The sequence below is a fragment of the Triticum aestivum genome, chromosome 3A, assembly GCF_018294505.1.
Source record: "Triticum aestivum cultivar Chinese Spring chromosome 3A, IWGSC CS RefSeq v2.1, whole genome shotgun sequence".
NCBI lineage: Eukaryota > Viridiplantae > Streptophyta > Magnoliopsida > Poales > Poaceae > Triticum > Triticum aestivum.
The window spans coordinates 701,921,056-701,938,150 of NC_057800.1; the positions used below are offsets into that span (position 1 = coordinate 701,921,056).

At 44.4% G+C, this 17,095-nt stretch overlaps 1 protein-coding gene across 1 annotated transcript; it reads left to right on the top strand.

The window, feature by feature from the left end:
* Window positions 1-6,791: 6,791 nt before the first annotated feature.
* On the top strand, window positions 6,792-8,783 carry LOC123063347 (hydroxyethylthiazole kinase). The gene is made up of 2 exons (XM_044487106.1): window positions 6,792-7,317; window positions 8,076-8,783. Exons 1-2 carry the CDS (start codon window positions 6,883-6,885, stop codon window positions 8,466-8,468), a joined length of 828 nt encoding a protein of 275 aa, XP_044343041.1. The 5' UTR covers window positions 6,792-6,882; the 3' UTR covers window positions 8,469-8,783.
* The last annotated feature ends 8,312 nt before the right edge of the window (window positions 8,784-17,095 follow it).

Consider the following 17,095-nt stretch of genomic DNA (forward strand, 5'->3'; position numbering starts at 1 on the left):
GCAAATATGTTGTAGATAAATAGCTCACGTTGTAGCTCCCTGTTTCAATACGTTCCTAGAGAAAGATTAAGTTGAAAGATATTGTAAGCATTGATGCAGACTAGGTCCGTAGTCCGAGGAGTGTCCTCACTGCTACACAGAAGGCTTACGTCTTTGATGCACCGCTCGATGTGCAAACCCCTACAACGTCGTCTGTAGATGTTGTGAACACCTGACAGACGCATCCTGATGACTACTTGATAGTTTAGTGCACCATACTTTACGGCTTAGAATCGGGATTCCAATGATGTTTTGAATGCCATAGAACATATGAGATGTTTCAAGAGCTGAAATTGGGATTTCAGGCTCATGCCCGTGTTGAGAGGTATGAGACCTCTGACAAGTTCTTTTGCCAACAAGATGGAGGAGAATAGCTCAGCTAGTGAGCATGTGCTCAGAATGTCTGGGTGCTACAATCACTTAAATCAAGTGGGAGTTAAACTTCCAGATAAGATAGTGATTGATAGAGTTCTCTAGACACTATCACTAAGCTACTAGATCTTCGTGATGAACTATGACATGCAAGGGATGGAGTTGATCCTAGAGCTGTTCGCGGTGCTTAAGACCACAAAAGGTAGAAATCAAGAAGGAGCATCAAGTGTTGATGGTTTAACAAGACCACTGGTTTCAAGAAGGGCAAGGGCTAGAAGGGAAACTTCATGGATGGCAAACCAGTTGTCGCTCCAGTGAAGGAACCCAAGGTTGAACCAAAACCCGAGACTAAGTGCTTCTATTGTAAGGGGAACGGTCACTGGTAGCGGAATTACCCCAAATGATTGGTAGATAAGAAGGCTGGCAACTTCAACAAAGTATATACGTGTTATTAATGTGTACCTCACTAGTACTCCTGGTAGCACCTGGGTATTGGATACCGGTTCAGTTGCTATTATTGGTGACTTGAAGCAAAAGCTACGGACTAAACGGAGACTGGCTGAGGGCGAGGTGACGATGTGTGTTGGAAGTGTTTCCAAAGTTGATGAGATCACCATCGCACGCTCCATCTACCTTCGGGATTAGCATTGAACCTAGATAAATGTTATCAAGTGTCTACGTTGAGCATGAATATGATTAGATCATGTTCAGTGCAATACGGTCATTCATTTAAGTTAGAGAATAATGGTTATTCTGTTTACATGAATGATACCTTTCATGGTCATGCACCCTATGTGAATGGTTCATTGAATCTCGGTCGTGGTAATACACATGTTCACGCCAAAAGATGTAGAGTTAATAATGATAGCACCACTTTCTCGTGGCACTACCGCTTAGGTCATATTGGCTTAAGATGCATGAAGAAACTCCATGTTGATGGATGTTTGGAGTCACTTGATTTTGAATCACTTGACACATGCGAGCCATGCCTCATGGGCAGGATGACTATGACCCCGTTTTCAGGTACAATGAAAGGGACAAGTGACTTGTTGGAAATCATGCATGCCGGTGCGTGTGATCCAATGAGAATTGAAGCGTGCGGTGGATATCGCTATTTTCTCGCCCTCACTGGCGATTTGGGTAGATATAGGTATATCTACTTAATGAAGCACAAGTCTGAAACGTTTGAAAAGTTCAAGCGATTTCAGAGTGAAGTTAAGAATCATCATAACAATAGGATCATGTTCCTACGATCTGATCAAAAGGGAATTTTCTGAGTTATGAGTTTGGCAATCACTTAAGACATTGTGGAATTGTTTCACAGTTGAAGCCACCTGGAACACCACAAGGTAATGGTGTGTCCGGACGTCGTAATCGAACCCTATAAGATATGGTGTGATCTATGATGTCTCTTTCCAATCTACCATTTTCATTTTAAGGTTATGCGTTAGAGACAGCTGCATTCACTTTAGATAGGACACCATCTAAGTCCGTTGAGATAACGTCATATGAACATTGGTTTGGCAAGAAACCGAAGTTGTCGTTTCTTAATGTTTGGGGCTGCGATGCTTAAGGCTTCAGCCGGAGAAGCTCGAACCCAAAGCGGACAAACACATCTTCATAGAGTACCCAAAGGTGACAGTTGGGTATACCTTCTATCTCAGATCCGAGGGCAAATTGTTTGTCGCTAAGAACGGGTCCTTTCTCGAGAAGGAGTTTCTCTCGAAAGAATTGAGTGGGAGGAAGATAGAACTTGATGAGGTTGTCGAACCTTTATTTCAACAGAAAGTGATGCAACACAGAAAGATGGTTTCTGTGGCACCCACATCTGTTGAATAGGAAGTTAATGATAGTGATCATGAAGCTTCGGATCAAGTTGCTATCGAACCTCGTAGGTCGACAAGGATATGTACTACTCCTGAGTGGTACGGTAATCCTGTCTTAGATATCATGTTGTTAGACAACAATGAACCTACGAACTATGGAGAAGCGATGGTGGGCCCGTATTCCGACAAATGGTTAGAAGCCATGAAATCCGAGATAGGATCCATATATCAGAACAAAGTATGGACTTTGGTGGAATTGCCCGATGATCGGCAAGCCATTGAGATAAATGGATCTTTAAGAAGAAGACGGACGTGGGCGGTAATGTTACCGTCTATGAAGCTCGACTTGTGGGAAAGAGTTTTTTCACAAGTTCAAGGAGTTGACTACGATGAGAATTTCTCACCCGTAGCAATGCTTAAGTCCGTCGGAATCATGTTAGCATTAGTTGTATTTTTCGATTATGAAATCTTACAGATGGATGTCAAAACAAGTTTTCTTACCAGTTTTCGTAAGAAAAGTTGTATGTGATACAATCAAAGTTTTGTCGATCCTAAGGATGCTAAAAGGTATGCTGGCTCCAGCAATCCTTCTATGGACTAGAGCAAGCATCTCGGAGTCGGAATATATGCTTTGATGGAGTGATCAAAGCTTTTAGGTCTATACAATGTTTGCTAAAAACTTGTATTTACAAGAAAGTGAGTGGGAGCACTACAACATTTCTGATAAGTATATGTGGATGACATATTGTTGATCCAAAATAATGTAGAATTTCTAGAAATCATGAACGGTTGTTTGAAGAGTGTTTTTCAAAGGAAGACCTGGATAAAGCTGCTTACATATTGGCATCAAGATCTATAGAAATAGATCAAGACGCCTGATGATACTTTTAAAGAATGCACACCTTGACATGTTTTTGAAGGAGTTCAAAATAGATCAGTCAAAGAAGGGGTTCTTACCTGAATTGTAAGGTGTGAAGTTGAGTAAGACTCGAAGATTGACCACGGCAGAAGAAAGAGGAAGGACGAAGGTCGTCCCCTATGCTTTTGTCATAGGATCTATACGGTATGCCATGCTGAGTACCGCACCAGATGTGTGCCTTGCCACATGTCTGGCAAGAGGGTACAAAGGTGATCTAGGAGTAGATCACCAGATAGTGGTCAAAATTATCCTTAGAGGAATAAGGAAATGTTTCTCGGTTATGGAGGTGATAAAGAGTTCGACATAAAGAGTTACGTTGATGCAAGCTTAACACCTATCCGGATAGCTCTGAGTAGAGATTCTGGATACGTATAATGGAGCAATAATTTGGAATAGCTCCAAGTGGAACGTGGTAGCAGCATCTACGATATAAAGTTTTGAGAAATACATAGGGATCTGAATATGGCAAGACCCGTTGACTACAACCTCTCTCACAAGCATAACATGATCAAACCCAGAACTCTTTGAGTGTTTATCACATAGTGATGTGAACTAGATCATTGAGTCTAGTAGACTCTTGGATGTTGGTCACATGGCGATGTGACCTGTGAGTGTTAATCACATGGCGATGTGAACTAGATTATTGACTCTAGTGCAAGTGGGAGACTGTTGAAAATATGCCCTAGAGGCAATAATAAATTGGTTATTATTATATTTCCTTGTTCATGATAATCGTTTATTATCCATGCTAGAATTGTATTGATAGGAAACTCAGATACATGTGTGGATACATAGACAACACCATGTCCCTAGTAAGCCTCTAGTTGACTAGCTCGTTGATCAATAGATGGTTACGGTTTCCTGACTATGGACATTGGATGTCGTTGATAACGGGATCACATCATTAGGAGAATGATGTGATGGACAAGACCCAATCCTAAGCCTAGCACAAAGATCATGTAGTTCGTATGCTAAAGCTTTTCTAATGTCAAGTATCATTTCCTTAGACCATGAGATTGTGCAACTCCCGGATACCGTAGGAGTGCTTTGGGTGTGCCAAACGTCACAACGTAACTGGGTGGCTATAAAGGTACACTACAGGTATCTCCGAAAGTGTCTGTTGGGTTGGCACGAATCGAGACTGGGATTTGTCACTCCGTGTAAACGGAGAGGTATCTCTGGACCCACTCGGTAGGACATCATCATAATGTGCACAATGTGACCAAGGAGTTGATCACGGGATGATGTGTTACGGAACGAGTAAAGAGACTTGCCGGTAACGAGATTGAACAAGGTATTGGGATACCGACGATCGAATCTCGGGCAAGTATCGTACCAATGGACAAAGGGAATTGAATACGGGATTGATTGAATCCTCGACATCGTGGTTCATCCGATGAGATCATCGTGGAACATGTGGGAGCCAACATGGATATCCAGATCCCGCTGTTGGTTATTGACCGGAGAGTCATCTCGGTCATGTCTGCATGTCTCCCAAACCCGTAGGGTCTACACACTTAAGGTTCGATGACGCTAGGATTATAGGGAAAGTATGTACGTGGTTACCGAATGTTGTTCGGAGTCCCGGATGAGATCTCGGACATCACGAGGAGTTCCGGAATGGTCCGGAGGTAAAGATTTATATATGGGAAATCCTGTTTTGGTCACCGGAAAAGTTTCGGGTGCTATCAGTAACGTACCGGGACCATCGGGAGGGTCCCGGGGTCCACCAGGTGGGGCTACCTGCCCCAGAGGGCTGCGTGGACCAAGTGTGAGAGGGGACCAGCCCCAGGTGGGCTGGTGCGCCCCCCACCAGGGCCCAAGGCGAAGAAAGAAGGATAAAAGGGAAAACCCTAGGCTCAGATGGGCCTAAGGCCCACCTAGTGGTGCGCCCCCCTCTCTCCCCCCTTGGCCGCCCCCCTAGATGGGATCTAGGGCTGGCCGCCACCCCTAGGGGTGGAAACCTCGGTGGGGGCGCAGCCCCTCCCTTTCCCCTATATATAGTGGGGTTTTGGGCTGCCATAGACACGAGAAAATCTCCTTCTTGGCGCAGCCCTACCCCTCTCCCTCCTCGTCTCTTGCGGTGCTTGGCGAAGCCCTGCTGAAGTACCACGCTCCTCCACCACCACCACGCCGTCGTGCTGCTGCTGGACGGAGTCTTCCCCAACCTCTCCCTCTCTCCTTGCTGGATCAAGGCATGGGAGACGTCACCGGGCTGCATGTGTGTTGAACGCGAAGGTGCCGTCCGTTCGGCACTAGGATCATCGGTGATTTGGATCACGGCGAGTACGACTCCATCAACCCCGTTCACTTGAACGCTTCCGCTTAGCGATCTGCAAGGGTATGTAGATGCACTCTCCTTCTCCTCGTTGTTAGATTACTCCATAGATTGATCTTGGTGATGCGTAGAAAATTTTGAATTTCTGCTACGTTCCGCAACAGCTCACTACACACACCTTAGGTGTAGGGTGAAATGTGCCATTTGATTTTGCAACCATAAGTTAAAAATAGCTTTGCATGTTTCTATAAAAGTGCAAGTGCTTGAAAAAGTGTGTATTGAACTTTTCATGTCGGAGCCTGGCTTAATAGGATAGATAGATTACGCATATCAATAAGAAATTCCTTCTTTTTCGAAAGCCCATTTAAAAAGAACTCCAAAGTTAGGCGTGCTTGGCTTGTAGCGATTCTAGGATGAGTGGCCGACTGGAAAGTTGGTCCCAGGTGCGCACGAGTGAGGACAACGTGGAGAGGGAAGACTAGTGTTGGTCTGTGGGACAGTCTAGATACCGCCAGGCGTAACGGCCGAGAACCGGTGGTGGTGACCGAGGCATTACATTTCACTAGACTAAAAATACTACCGTATGTGATGAATGACTATTGCGATGACATTGAGGAGGAAGTTTTCTCCACATATATGTCCTACGTCTTCATTCCCTCTTCTGATGGCATGAAGGATATAAGGTGAGTCGCAGTTAGCAAACTCGAAGGACCTTGTTGTATTTTTTTACCTTTCATGATTTTTCTGCTTCTAAGAACAACTTTCTTAGATAACAAACCCTCAAGTTCACGAAAATATACATTTGGCCCCTCAATAACTTTGAGAGATTTTTGGTCCTTCAAGTCTTAAACTGGATAAATTTCATCCTAATTCAAATTTTTATGGAAAAATGGCTAAGTGCAAGTGATTTTCTCTCTTCCCACTTGCCATGTAGGACGGGTGGGTCAAACAGAAGTTTGTTTTCTTCCTCCTCGCTTCAATCCATGGCAACTCTGAATGTTTACAGCGGCAAGTTTAGTAACACGAGGATAGCAACTTTAGTTGCTAAGCATGGCAACTTTAGTGCTTCGGTTTATTTTTGTGATAAATGCACCGTGTGTCATTGAAAATTGCCATCCTTGTGTAACTAAAATTGTCATCGAATCAAAAATTTACCGTGTGTCATTAGAAATTGCCATCCTTGTATGACTGGAATTGCCATGGAAAAACATCACAGTCAAAGTACCACGCACCTGACATATGTCACTTATCATTTGAGTTTACTAATTTCAAGCCGAGTAAGATTTCCTCAAAGTCGAGCGTCAATTCACAAAATGCAACTTTAGGTAAAAACATAATAAGTGGCCAAACTGAAATATCCATTCCTCGGCTCGCTTCCTCCATCTACGCGTGCGCCGCCAACCCCGCCGCATAACCAAATCAATCCCCGACCCACGGCGAGCGTCGGCATGGACGAGGAGAGGACGGAGGCGTGGTGGGGCCGGCGCGCGTGGGCGCTGCTGTCGGCCGTCCGCGAGCGGGCGCCGCTGGTGCAGTGCATCACCAACCTCGTCTCCATGGACATCGCCGCCAACGCCCTCACCGCCGCCGGCGCCTCCCCCGCCATGCTCCACTGCCTCCGCGAGATCCCCGACTTCACCCCGCGCTGCGACGCTGTCTACATCAACGTCGGAACGCTCTCCGAGGACTGGCTTCCCTCCATGCGCGCCGCCGCCTCAGCCGGCCGCCCCTGGGTGCTCGACCCCGTCGCCGTCGCCGCCTCCGGCTTCCGGATGGAGGCCTGCCTCCAGCTCCTCGCGCTCCGCCCCGCCGTCGTCAGGGGGAACGCGTCCGAGATCCTCGCCCTCGCCTCCAGCTCAGACAGCTCCTCCTCCTCCTTCAAGGTACCTCAACTAAATCCAATCCTATTAGTAACTGATTGCTAATTTCCAATCCTAGGGTTGATTCGATCAGCACAAAATATTAACTAAATCAGATGATAGATTGTGACACTGCAATGTTATAAACTTATTTGATCCACGTGCTCCTGGTACTGTTATTTTAAACTAAGATTGATCATTCAGCTCATTTGGGGTCATTGTGGTTGTCATTCAAATTGACTTGCTGGAAACATATGCCGTCCATGTAATCTTGTGGTTAATTTCAGATTTAAAAGAAAAACCATAGCCCAGCTTTAAGTGAAAGCTAAAATAAGCAGTTCGGCACAGAACGTGTAAGGTTCAAACATGCTGAAGTTACCTTGTATCACAAGTGCAGAAAACAGAGAATGGCAATACTATGGAAGAACCACAAAGGAGAGGGACAACAAAGCGACTAATTGTCTTACTGTGTCCCTCCTCCCACTTGAGCACTTTCCCCACAGCGATGAGTAGTTTGAGAGGTAACACAGGCACCATGCCAATTCCATTAATAAGATGGGAAAGGGAAAACAATTTTATCCTGTCTGAAGAAATTTTAGACTGCTGGTCAAACGTCCCTTGCGTTAGTGAAGTTTTTTTTTGCATGGATTCCAGGACGATTGCCTGATTGCCTTATCTCCCTCTTATTTGAAGATGAGCAACACGCATACCAAGCCTATTCCCGCCTACAGTATATATTCCATCTTGCCTCTAATGGCACTAATACTTGTGGCCAACTGCAGGGTGTTGACAGTTCACATGACTCAGGGGAGGCCCTGCAAGCCTCGAAAGCATTGGCACGGTCCAGCGGGGCCGTCGTCGCGGTATCTGGAGCAGTTGATTTCATCACGGATGGCGAGCAGGTTGTCAGCGCGAGCAACGGCGTGGCCCTGATGCAGAAGATCACGGCGACAGGGTGTGCCGTGACTGCTCTTATAGCGGCTTTTGTCGGGGCGGATCCCTCTGATGCTCTGGCTGCAACAGCGTGTGCTCTTGCCATCTTTGGGCTTGCCGGAGAGATTGGGATGGAGTCGGCTAAAGGGCCTGCCTCTCTCAGGATGCACCTCATCGATGCTCTCTACGGGCTCGACGAGCAGACAGTCACATCAGGGGTCAAAATTGCCCTAGTGCTGTAACACGTGTCTACCGTGGCTACTAGTGTTTAGGAAATATAATGTCTGGGGTGATCTGCAGGGTCCTGGAAAACCATTAAGCGTATCAGATCGTATTGATTGTTGCCATCCATATTTACATGCCCCATGAATAAATTGCCTGGTGACCATCCATCCACATCCAGGCTGTACTAACTACCAAGTACATATTTGTGAATGCTGATGCCAAAAAGGTTTTGCACTGTTGTGTGACAGCACGGCTGTAGAAGCAAGGGTAAAGTCACTCTGGTCATTTGTTCAGAGTTTTGAAATAAATTGTAAAAGTAAATTCATCATCCAGATCAGTTGATCCAGCAGGCATATCTGCTATGTGAAACTGGAGATTGATCAAGAAGTCTCTTCAACATAAACTGTATTCGGATTTTGGTGCTCTTTGGCTGCAGCAGAGCGAGCTGAACGGCTGTCGCCACGGGGCTGGGGCCTGGGGGCATGTGCTTGTGCAGTGTGTATGCTCACATCCTCTGTTTTCTCATGACCTATGGCCTCTCTATTCCTCAACTGAGATACATGTGTTGATTGGATCATGCTATGTAACAAAGCTGATCATGGAGATGTAATCAATCACATTGAACTCAAACGTGTTGGAATATTGACTTCTGGGTGAGAGAGTTGCAGGGGATTCATGGAATGCCAGGTGAGATATCTATTACTTCTATTACTAGTTCTCACTGTACATCTGTTACTTCTTCACCTAGTTATATCTGTTTTTGAGATCATTGTATGCAGTATTGCGTTGCTACCTGGCACTAGTGACATTCCACTAGCTGAATTCAATTATCAGGGCCCTACTCTACTTTGTACCTTGTTGGTGACGTACACAAGTCAGCATGTCAAATTAAATACAAGCTCATAGTTCACAAATTGGTACCAACAAGGGTAAAAAATGCTGAATACCGCTGATGCTACAGTCTTCCCTTCACTTGAAGGAACAGATCCTTCATTTGATGATGGCGCTAAATGGCCCCATTCGGCTTCACATCTTGTTCATGTGTCTTTGTTAAGTCGCTCAGCATCTCCATCATCTGCATTATCAGCTCAGTCTCTAGTTGAAATGTCAGGAAAACTTCCATTATGAATCTGGAAGTAATATTCTGCCAAGGGATTAGCTATATTGGAAAAATACTCATGAGCAGTTGGTACCATTTAGCTATGGCGGACTAGCAAACCAAACCTCTGTTCATTGTGACTCAGTTTACATTGTTTTGAGTAATGTTGATATGTGAAATTCAAAATGGCATTTTAGGGCTGAATTTTTTGGGAATTCAGAATTAGTATCTATTTGGCACTGCCAAAACACATGATATCTTAGGTTTTGGCACCGATAATATAGAACATAGTTATTTTAAATTATTGGGCCAACAATGTATATGGTGAATGCCGAGGCAAAACCTTTGCAGATTTTATTCAGTCACCCACGTTCTTTATTACGATCATATATGTCACACGGAGTATAAGCCACTCACTAGAACATTCTCAGTTACAAGCAATAGGAAAAGAAAAAGATGGTGTGTTGGTGGCTAGGTTAGAAAGAGATATGTCGACCCTCTTCAAAAGTAACATGTGATGATAGTTTGCATCTGTTCCGGCATTCCCATTCTGATCATTGTGGGATGAGCAAGCTCTAACCATTCATGTTCTTATTCACTGCAGGTCTGATAGTATATATGCATGTTTCGGTCTGCAATGATATCTGAGAAGAAATAACGCTGAAACTAACTGGTGCTTTGTAGCGTTAAACACTCCATTTTCATCTGCAACTCGGCACATCACCAAAATAGTACTCCCTCCATCCCATAATATAAGACATTATTACCTCATTTGATTTTCTCTGCCGCCATCACCTAGCAATCTTTTAGATGACATTATATAGACATTACATCGACTCGGAGGATCAGAAATGAACAGAATGCTGTCGACAGTCACATGAAGTAGTTGCCTCTGCTTGTCAGTTTCAAATTCAAATTTGGGGTCTTTGTTTGGTCACAAGATCCATATGTCATATTAGTATGTACAATCTCATGTTGCTAACTGACTACTTCATGTGCATTCTGTGACCCGTTCGTACTATAGTTCTATATGTTGCTCATGCTTTAGGTGTTCATCAAACTTGGAGTTAGAACATCAGCTTAATTGAACACATTGATATGAATTTATTTTCTGCCTACACAAAAAAAGACAAGTGTAATACATAATTCACATTACGTTTTGGTTCATCAAATTGATAACTACACACACTCATATTTGTCCTGCATGGTTAATTTGCTAAGAAAATCCACCCGTACGTTGTGAAAGGTTGTAAATTCGTTGGTTCTGACACATGTGCAAAGGTCATGTTCATTTTGTGTTGTTAGTGAAATATTTATTTCGTTTTCTTACCAGGAGTGTTATGTGAGAGAATTCCCTATTAGAGCCTTTTCAAAAATGCGCTTCCTTATTTGGCCAAAATACGAATTTCTTCCCATTGTGACACTACCTCCAAAATTGATGCCCGATTTGGCATCTCCGGCCAGTCCGTTGTCATGCTCTGTCGAAAGCCTGTAAGTTTTTTGTTGCTTGGACAAAACTATCCATAGTTATTATACGGAGCATCCAGTCCGTCAGTGTTTTTGCACTACTGTCCAGTTCAATTTGGCACTTTTGTCCAGCCCGTCAGTTCTTTTTGTCATCATGGAGCATCCGCAGAAAAACAAGGGCGGCTTGCTGGGCTGTGGGCTGTGGCATGTGTAGCCATATGGTCGTGAGCGATGACCTATATCGCGTCGCGGCCACACATGCATGGTGTGCCCATGTGCATTGGTGACCGGCATGTGCTCACGACATGCATCCATCGTTTATGGATCGACCGCCTAGTAGGCGCCTCGAGAGTTACCTGACGGTGTCCATGAAGTACCGGTTCTCCGGCGACAGAGCGCGTGCACCTTGCTGGGGCTGCTAGGGCCAGGTCTTCATGGACAGCGTCTCATTGAACACCTGACATGCGCCTCTTCACTTTGACATCCACAACAGCTTTGCGTTGCGGGTCTTCGAGCGACGCATCGAGGCATGCCTCGACGTCGTCAAGCTCATCATGTCCAAAGAGTGAGGGAAGTTCTAAGAGAGATAAGAGAGAGTGTCCCGGCTAAGGGGCCACTTACCACGTCAACTCCTGGTGATCGGTCCGGTTGAGGACTCCTTGTCGGTTTCGTCCTGGCCGCATCGGACAGCCCATAGTGCATACAAGGAAGATTCAGAAGACATGCGTACATGATAAGACATTGGATTCGTGGAGGGATCTACCTCCTCATGTGTAGGCAACTAGGATCTTGTACCCTAGAACACCCAGTATCCTATATTAATCGAGGGGCCATGCTGGTAGACACAATTTATGATTCTTGGTAGTTTATCTGTACTCTGTCCATAGTCCAACGGGAATAAACACATGCAGGACTTAGGGTATTATCCCTTCAGAAAGCTTGAACTTGGGTAAAATGTGTCTTTGTTACCGTCATTCCTAGATGCCTAGTTTAGGATCTCCTACCAGGAAGTCTGCCAGATCTAGCTCCGTCAATAAGTGTTTCATTTTAGGGATAATCATATATTTTAAAGTAGCACTCAACAACGAAATGGATGGAAACGTCAAATAGGGCATAAAAAATTGAGATTGTCTTAAATAGCAAAGAAAATATTGTTTAGGGTCCCACTAAGGAAATATATTTTTCAGAAGGGCCAAAGAAGGAATTCTCTCATCTCCTGCAGAGTTAGACCTTGCAAAAGAACCATCTTAGTCAATTTCTCCCCTTTCTATCGTCTCCTCCGCTCCCCTTCGCCGCCGCCGCCAACATAAATCTACAATTTATCTTGTTCCTGCAAGGGAGCAACAACCAAGATGCCGACGACCATGGCCAAGGCCGCAAGGGCAGGAGCGGCGCCTCTTCGCCATGACGGCAGCCTTCCGGAGGAGATTGTCGTCTGGGAGATCCTAGTTCGCCTCGACCCCAAATCCCTCCTCCGTTGCCGCACCGTCCGTCGGACATGGCGCCATGCCACCTCCACCCGTGCCTTCCTGCTTGCCCACCATGCCCACCAGCCAGCCCTCCCCATCGCGTTAGACGAAGAATACATCCTCACCGTTGACCGCCTTGCCGCCGCCCAGCTCCACACTGTCGCCCATCTTGACAAGGCCTTCAATCCAGAGGCTTCCTGCGATGGCCTTCTCATCCTCTCCAGGTGCAACAACATGACCGACACCATTGATTTCTCAGTTTGTAACCTAGCCACTCGTCAATTTGCTCCCCTTCAACAACTACATGAACTGGGCTTGCGGTTATTGGGGATGTACTCGCATGAACCTACTGGCGAGTATCGATTGCTACTTGAACGCCATAGCTACAATGAAACGCCTGAAGACCAACTTGGCTACTATGTCTTTGCGTTGGGCTCTCACCAGTCGCCGAGGTACATCGGGTGGCAGGAGTCAACATCACAATGCTTTACCTCTCTTGGTATGCGATAGCCTGCATTGGTACCCAGTCTATTATGTGAGTGAAAGCAGCTACGTACGGCTTCAGAGTGAAAGCAAAGTGATAATAGTATTCGACCCCATAGCTGATTCATTCTGGCCAATGCGTGCTCCAATTGTTTCCACCAACTCATATGCCTTTGAGATGGATGGTACACTCGGCATATATAGCCATAACTATGCCAAAACAACTATTGATATATGGGTATTGCAGAACTACAAAAGCGAGGTTTGGGACTTCAAGTATCGAATCAAATTGCCGGTTGCAGAAATACGGGGGAAGTTTGAGGCCTTTGATGACCATTGGAATGTGGAGGTTGTTTCAGCGGACGGTGACGTGCTCTTGCTAGTCAGTTCTGATCGGTGTCTATCTTACGTTGACAATGATGGTAAGCTGATTGACAGTTTTGATCATGGTCGCAAATACTTCTTTTTGTCTAAATATCGGCTTTAGCAAAGTCTTGTCCAGCATACCTTCTTTCAGGCTTTAGAAAGTTCTGTTGTGAACACTTCACCATTCATCTGATGTCTATTGAGTGAGGTGGTGCTTCTTAGCAGCTTAACTGTTGTATCCTTATGAGCTGCAACATCTATGAATTGGATCAAGTATGAGCCTGATGGCATCTTCTTCATTTTGCATTGATGTATATAAATTGTGATCAGAAGCTCTATCTTTTGTGTGTTTATCTATGCTTTTCTTGGCACCCTGGAGGGTTGAAATGACTATTCTGTATGTTGATGCTATAATTTCTTAGTAATTTTGCTCTGTTTGTACATAATTGCCAACTGATCCGCCTCATGTGTCTATTTTCTTGGCTGATGGTTTGACTCTGCTTTATTTTAATTATCTTGTGATTTTCTTAGTATTCAATTGTTAGAAATTTTTATGGCTCATGTTCCTCTTCCTTGAGTCAAAGAGTTGACTTTACGTTCTTATGTAGTGGTTTTCTTGATAGTCTATATTGAGTGTGTTTCCGGTTTGTACCATCTGTTGTCGCTCATGATGAAATGAGATTTTTCTGTTTCTTGATGTGCAAGTTGCATCTAATTTTTAGAGCAGCTTGAGCACTACACATTAAAATAAATGGTTGCATAAGAGTAGTTGACACCATTTATCTATGGCGAACTAGCAAACCAAACCTCTGTTCACTATGACTCATTTTCCATTAATTTCACTGAATTTTGTGGAAGTCATAGCTAATATCTACTCGACAGTGCAAATATTCCGCAATATCTTAGGTTTTGGCACCGAAAATATAGAACATAGTTATTCTAAATTATTGGGCCAACAATGTATACGATGAATGCCGAGACAAAGCCCTTGCAGATTTTATTCAGTCGCCCACATTCTTTATTAAGTTGGTAAATGTCTCACAAAATATAACCCACTCACTAGAACATTTCCGGTTGCAAGCAGCACGAAAAGGAAAAGGGTTGGTGTGCTAGCGGCTAGGTTAGAAAGACCTGCGTCTTGCAACATTAACTTGTGATGATAGTTTGCATCTGTTCCAGCGTTTCCACTTCCGGACATTGTTGGATGTCCGTGCTTTAACCGTTCATGTTATTATTCATTGCAGGTTTGATAGTTTGCATGTTTCTGTCCATAATACCAAATGTTATCTGACAATAGAACACTGAAACTGGTGCTTTGTAGCGTTAAACCTTTCCATTTGCAAACCAGCACATCACCAAAGTACGCTCACCTGGTTTCCTCTATTGCCATCACCTAGCAATCTTTTAGATGGCATTATATAGGTATTAGGTCGACTCTCAAGCATTGGAAGTTTGAGTTTCCAAGCCATAGAATGGGAGCGCTGTCGATGGTCACACGAAGCAGTTGCCTCTGCTTATCAGTTTCAGTTTCAAATTTTGGTGTTCGTTTGGTCACAAGATACATACCTTATATTAGGGCAACTCCAACGTGGTTCGTCAAATCGCCCACAAATGTCTGAACTGGATAGTTTAGACACTTTATGCCATGCAATGCGAGTTGTGAAATTTGTCCGGACCAATTCGGATATTCAGAATCCCCAAAGTAGTACCAAATGGGGGAGGGGATATAAGAGAGTCCAGGCGTCTGCCTAACCCACTATTAGTTGGACCACATCTCCTCCTAGCACATGTGTCTCACTCATTTTTTTCCCTCTCGGTCCGTCCACTGTGAGTCATACCCACTGTCCGGATTTGATGAGTACGGGTGGATGGTCAACGCACTGCTCGTTGTATACAGACACGTCTAGTCGTGTCGGTGGACATTTTGTGTCATCTATTTGGTGATCCCTCTTAGAGTTCCCCTTAGGGCATCTCTAGCAGATCCCCTATATATTAAAAGTGCAAAAAGTGCTTCTCATAGCACTTTACTATTTTTTAAAATAAAAGTCACTGCTTCGCAGCAGGCAGATCTCCTATGTATTTGAGTCCACCAGTCGCTGCCCGCACGGTCAAGGGAAGGAGGAACACTAGCGAACGCCGCTCACCGCACCACCCGAGGCCTCCGCCTCGGTATCCAGAACCCTCCGCGTGTAGACGAAACAGCAAGGCCTTGCTGCCACCTTCCTTGGCAGCCGCGCGGCTTTCTTCGGTGACCCCTCCAACGGCGGCAAGGAGGGGAAGGGGGAGGGGGTTGGCCGCTAGGGTTGCGTCGCCATCCGCGTAGCCCCGAGCAGAGCGAAGCAGGGGCAGCTTTGGTGCCTAGCACAGTGTACCATTTGTGCTCCTGGGGTTGTTGCTTCTTGTGCGCATATACAATTATACAGATAACACACACGCACACTGTCTCCCTCTCCCTCCCTCTATCTCTCTCCTACGGATGCATTGATACGTAGTGATGTTTTTGCGTCTTCTCAAAGAAGAACATCCCGCAAAAAAAACATACCGTGTAATGGGTAAAAATTCACAATGTGTTTCAGTTCTCTTGACGCATTGATGTATATAAGTTATTATCAGTTCTCTTGTTTCAGGGGATGGTGACGTGCTCTTGCTGCTCAATTTTCGTGGGTGGCTGCTTCAAGTTGACAGTGATGGCAAATTGATTGAAAGTTTCGATTGTGGTCATAGAGACCTGCACATATATGAATATCGGCTCAAACAAAGTCTTGTCCAGCAAACTTTCTTCCCGGCTCTAAAAAGTTATGCTGGTAGTGCCTCGCTTTTGATCTGATGGCAGTTGAGTGAGATGGTGCTTCTTTCTTCCTAGTTGTCATATCCTCATGAGCTGCACCATCTATGGATTGGACCAAGTATGAGCCTACTGGCCTCCTCTTTGCTTTGCTTTGCATTGATGTATATAAGTTATTATCAAAAGCTCTTGTTGTAATGTGGTTGCATGATATCTACGCTTGTCTTCATAACCTTTCGGGCTGAAGTGACTACTGTGTGCGTTGATGCTAAAATAAAGATGTCATTTTGCTCTGCTTTGGAAATATTTGCCTTTGAGCTGACGGATTTGGCTTTGCTTTTTGTTAATTATCTAGTGGTCTTAGTGCTCAATTGTAAGCTTTCTATATCCCCCATGCTCACTATTTCTTGAATTTAGGAATTGATTTTACCTTTTCACCTAGTGGTCTTCTTAATAGTCAACATTTAGGGTATTTTCTGTTTCTATCCTGTTTTGAAGCTGACGATGAAACAGAGGCAAAAAAATATCACTTATTGACTTGCAAACATCATCTGATTTTAGAAGAGCTTGGAATACTAGTAGTTATATTAAATGGTTGCATCATAGTCAATGGAATATTCTGTCATAATTCAATTTTCTCTGTGAATCAATTTTGCATCTTGGTAGGTATAAGTCTTATGGAGACTTTAAGCTTGATATTATAGAGAACTGAACATGGTTATATTTGTCTCTTTCCAATGAGCTGTAATATTGTCTAGAATAGACTGATACTGCAACCTGAAAATCTATGAATACATTTTTGTGCCTCCACGCTGACACCGTTTTTACATTGCATTGTTTGGAATAATCTTTTACTGTTTTACTTTTCCTGCTAAACATTTTGAGTATTAGTGCTTCATGTTTATGTTTAATCTGAACATAAGTTCAAGAATTAAAATTTGTAGTAACAAGCACAAGAAAGGTTTGCTATTGTCA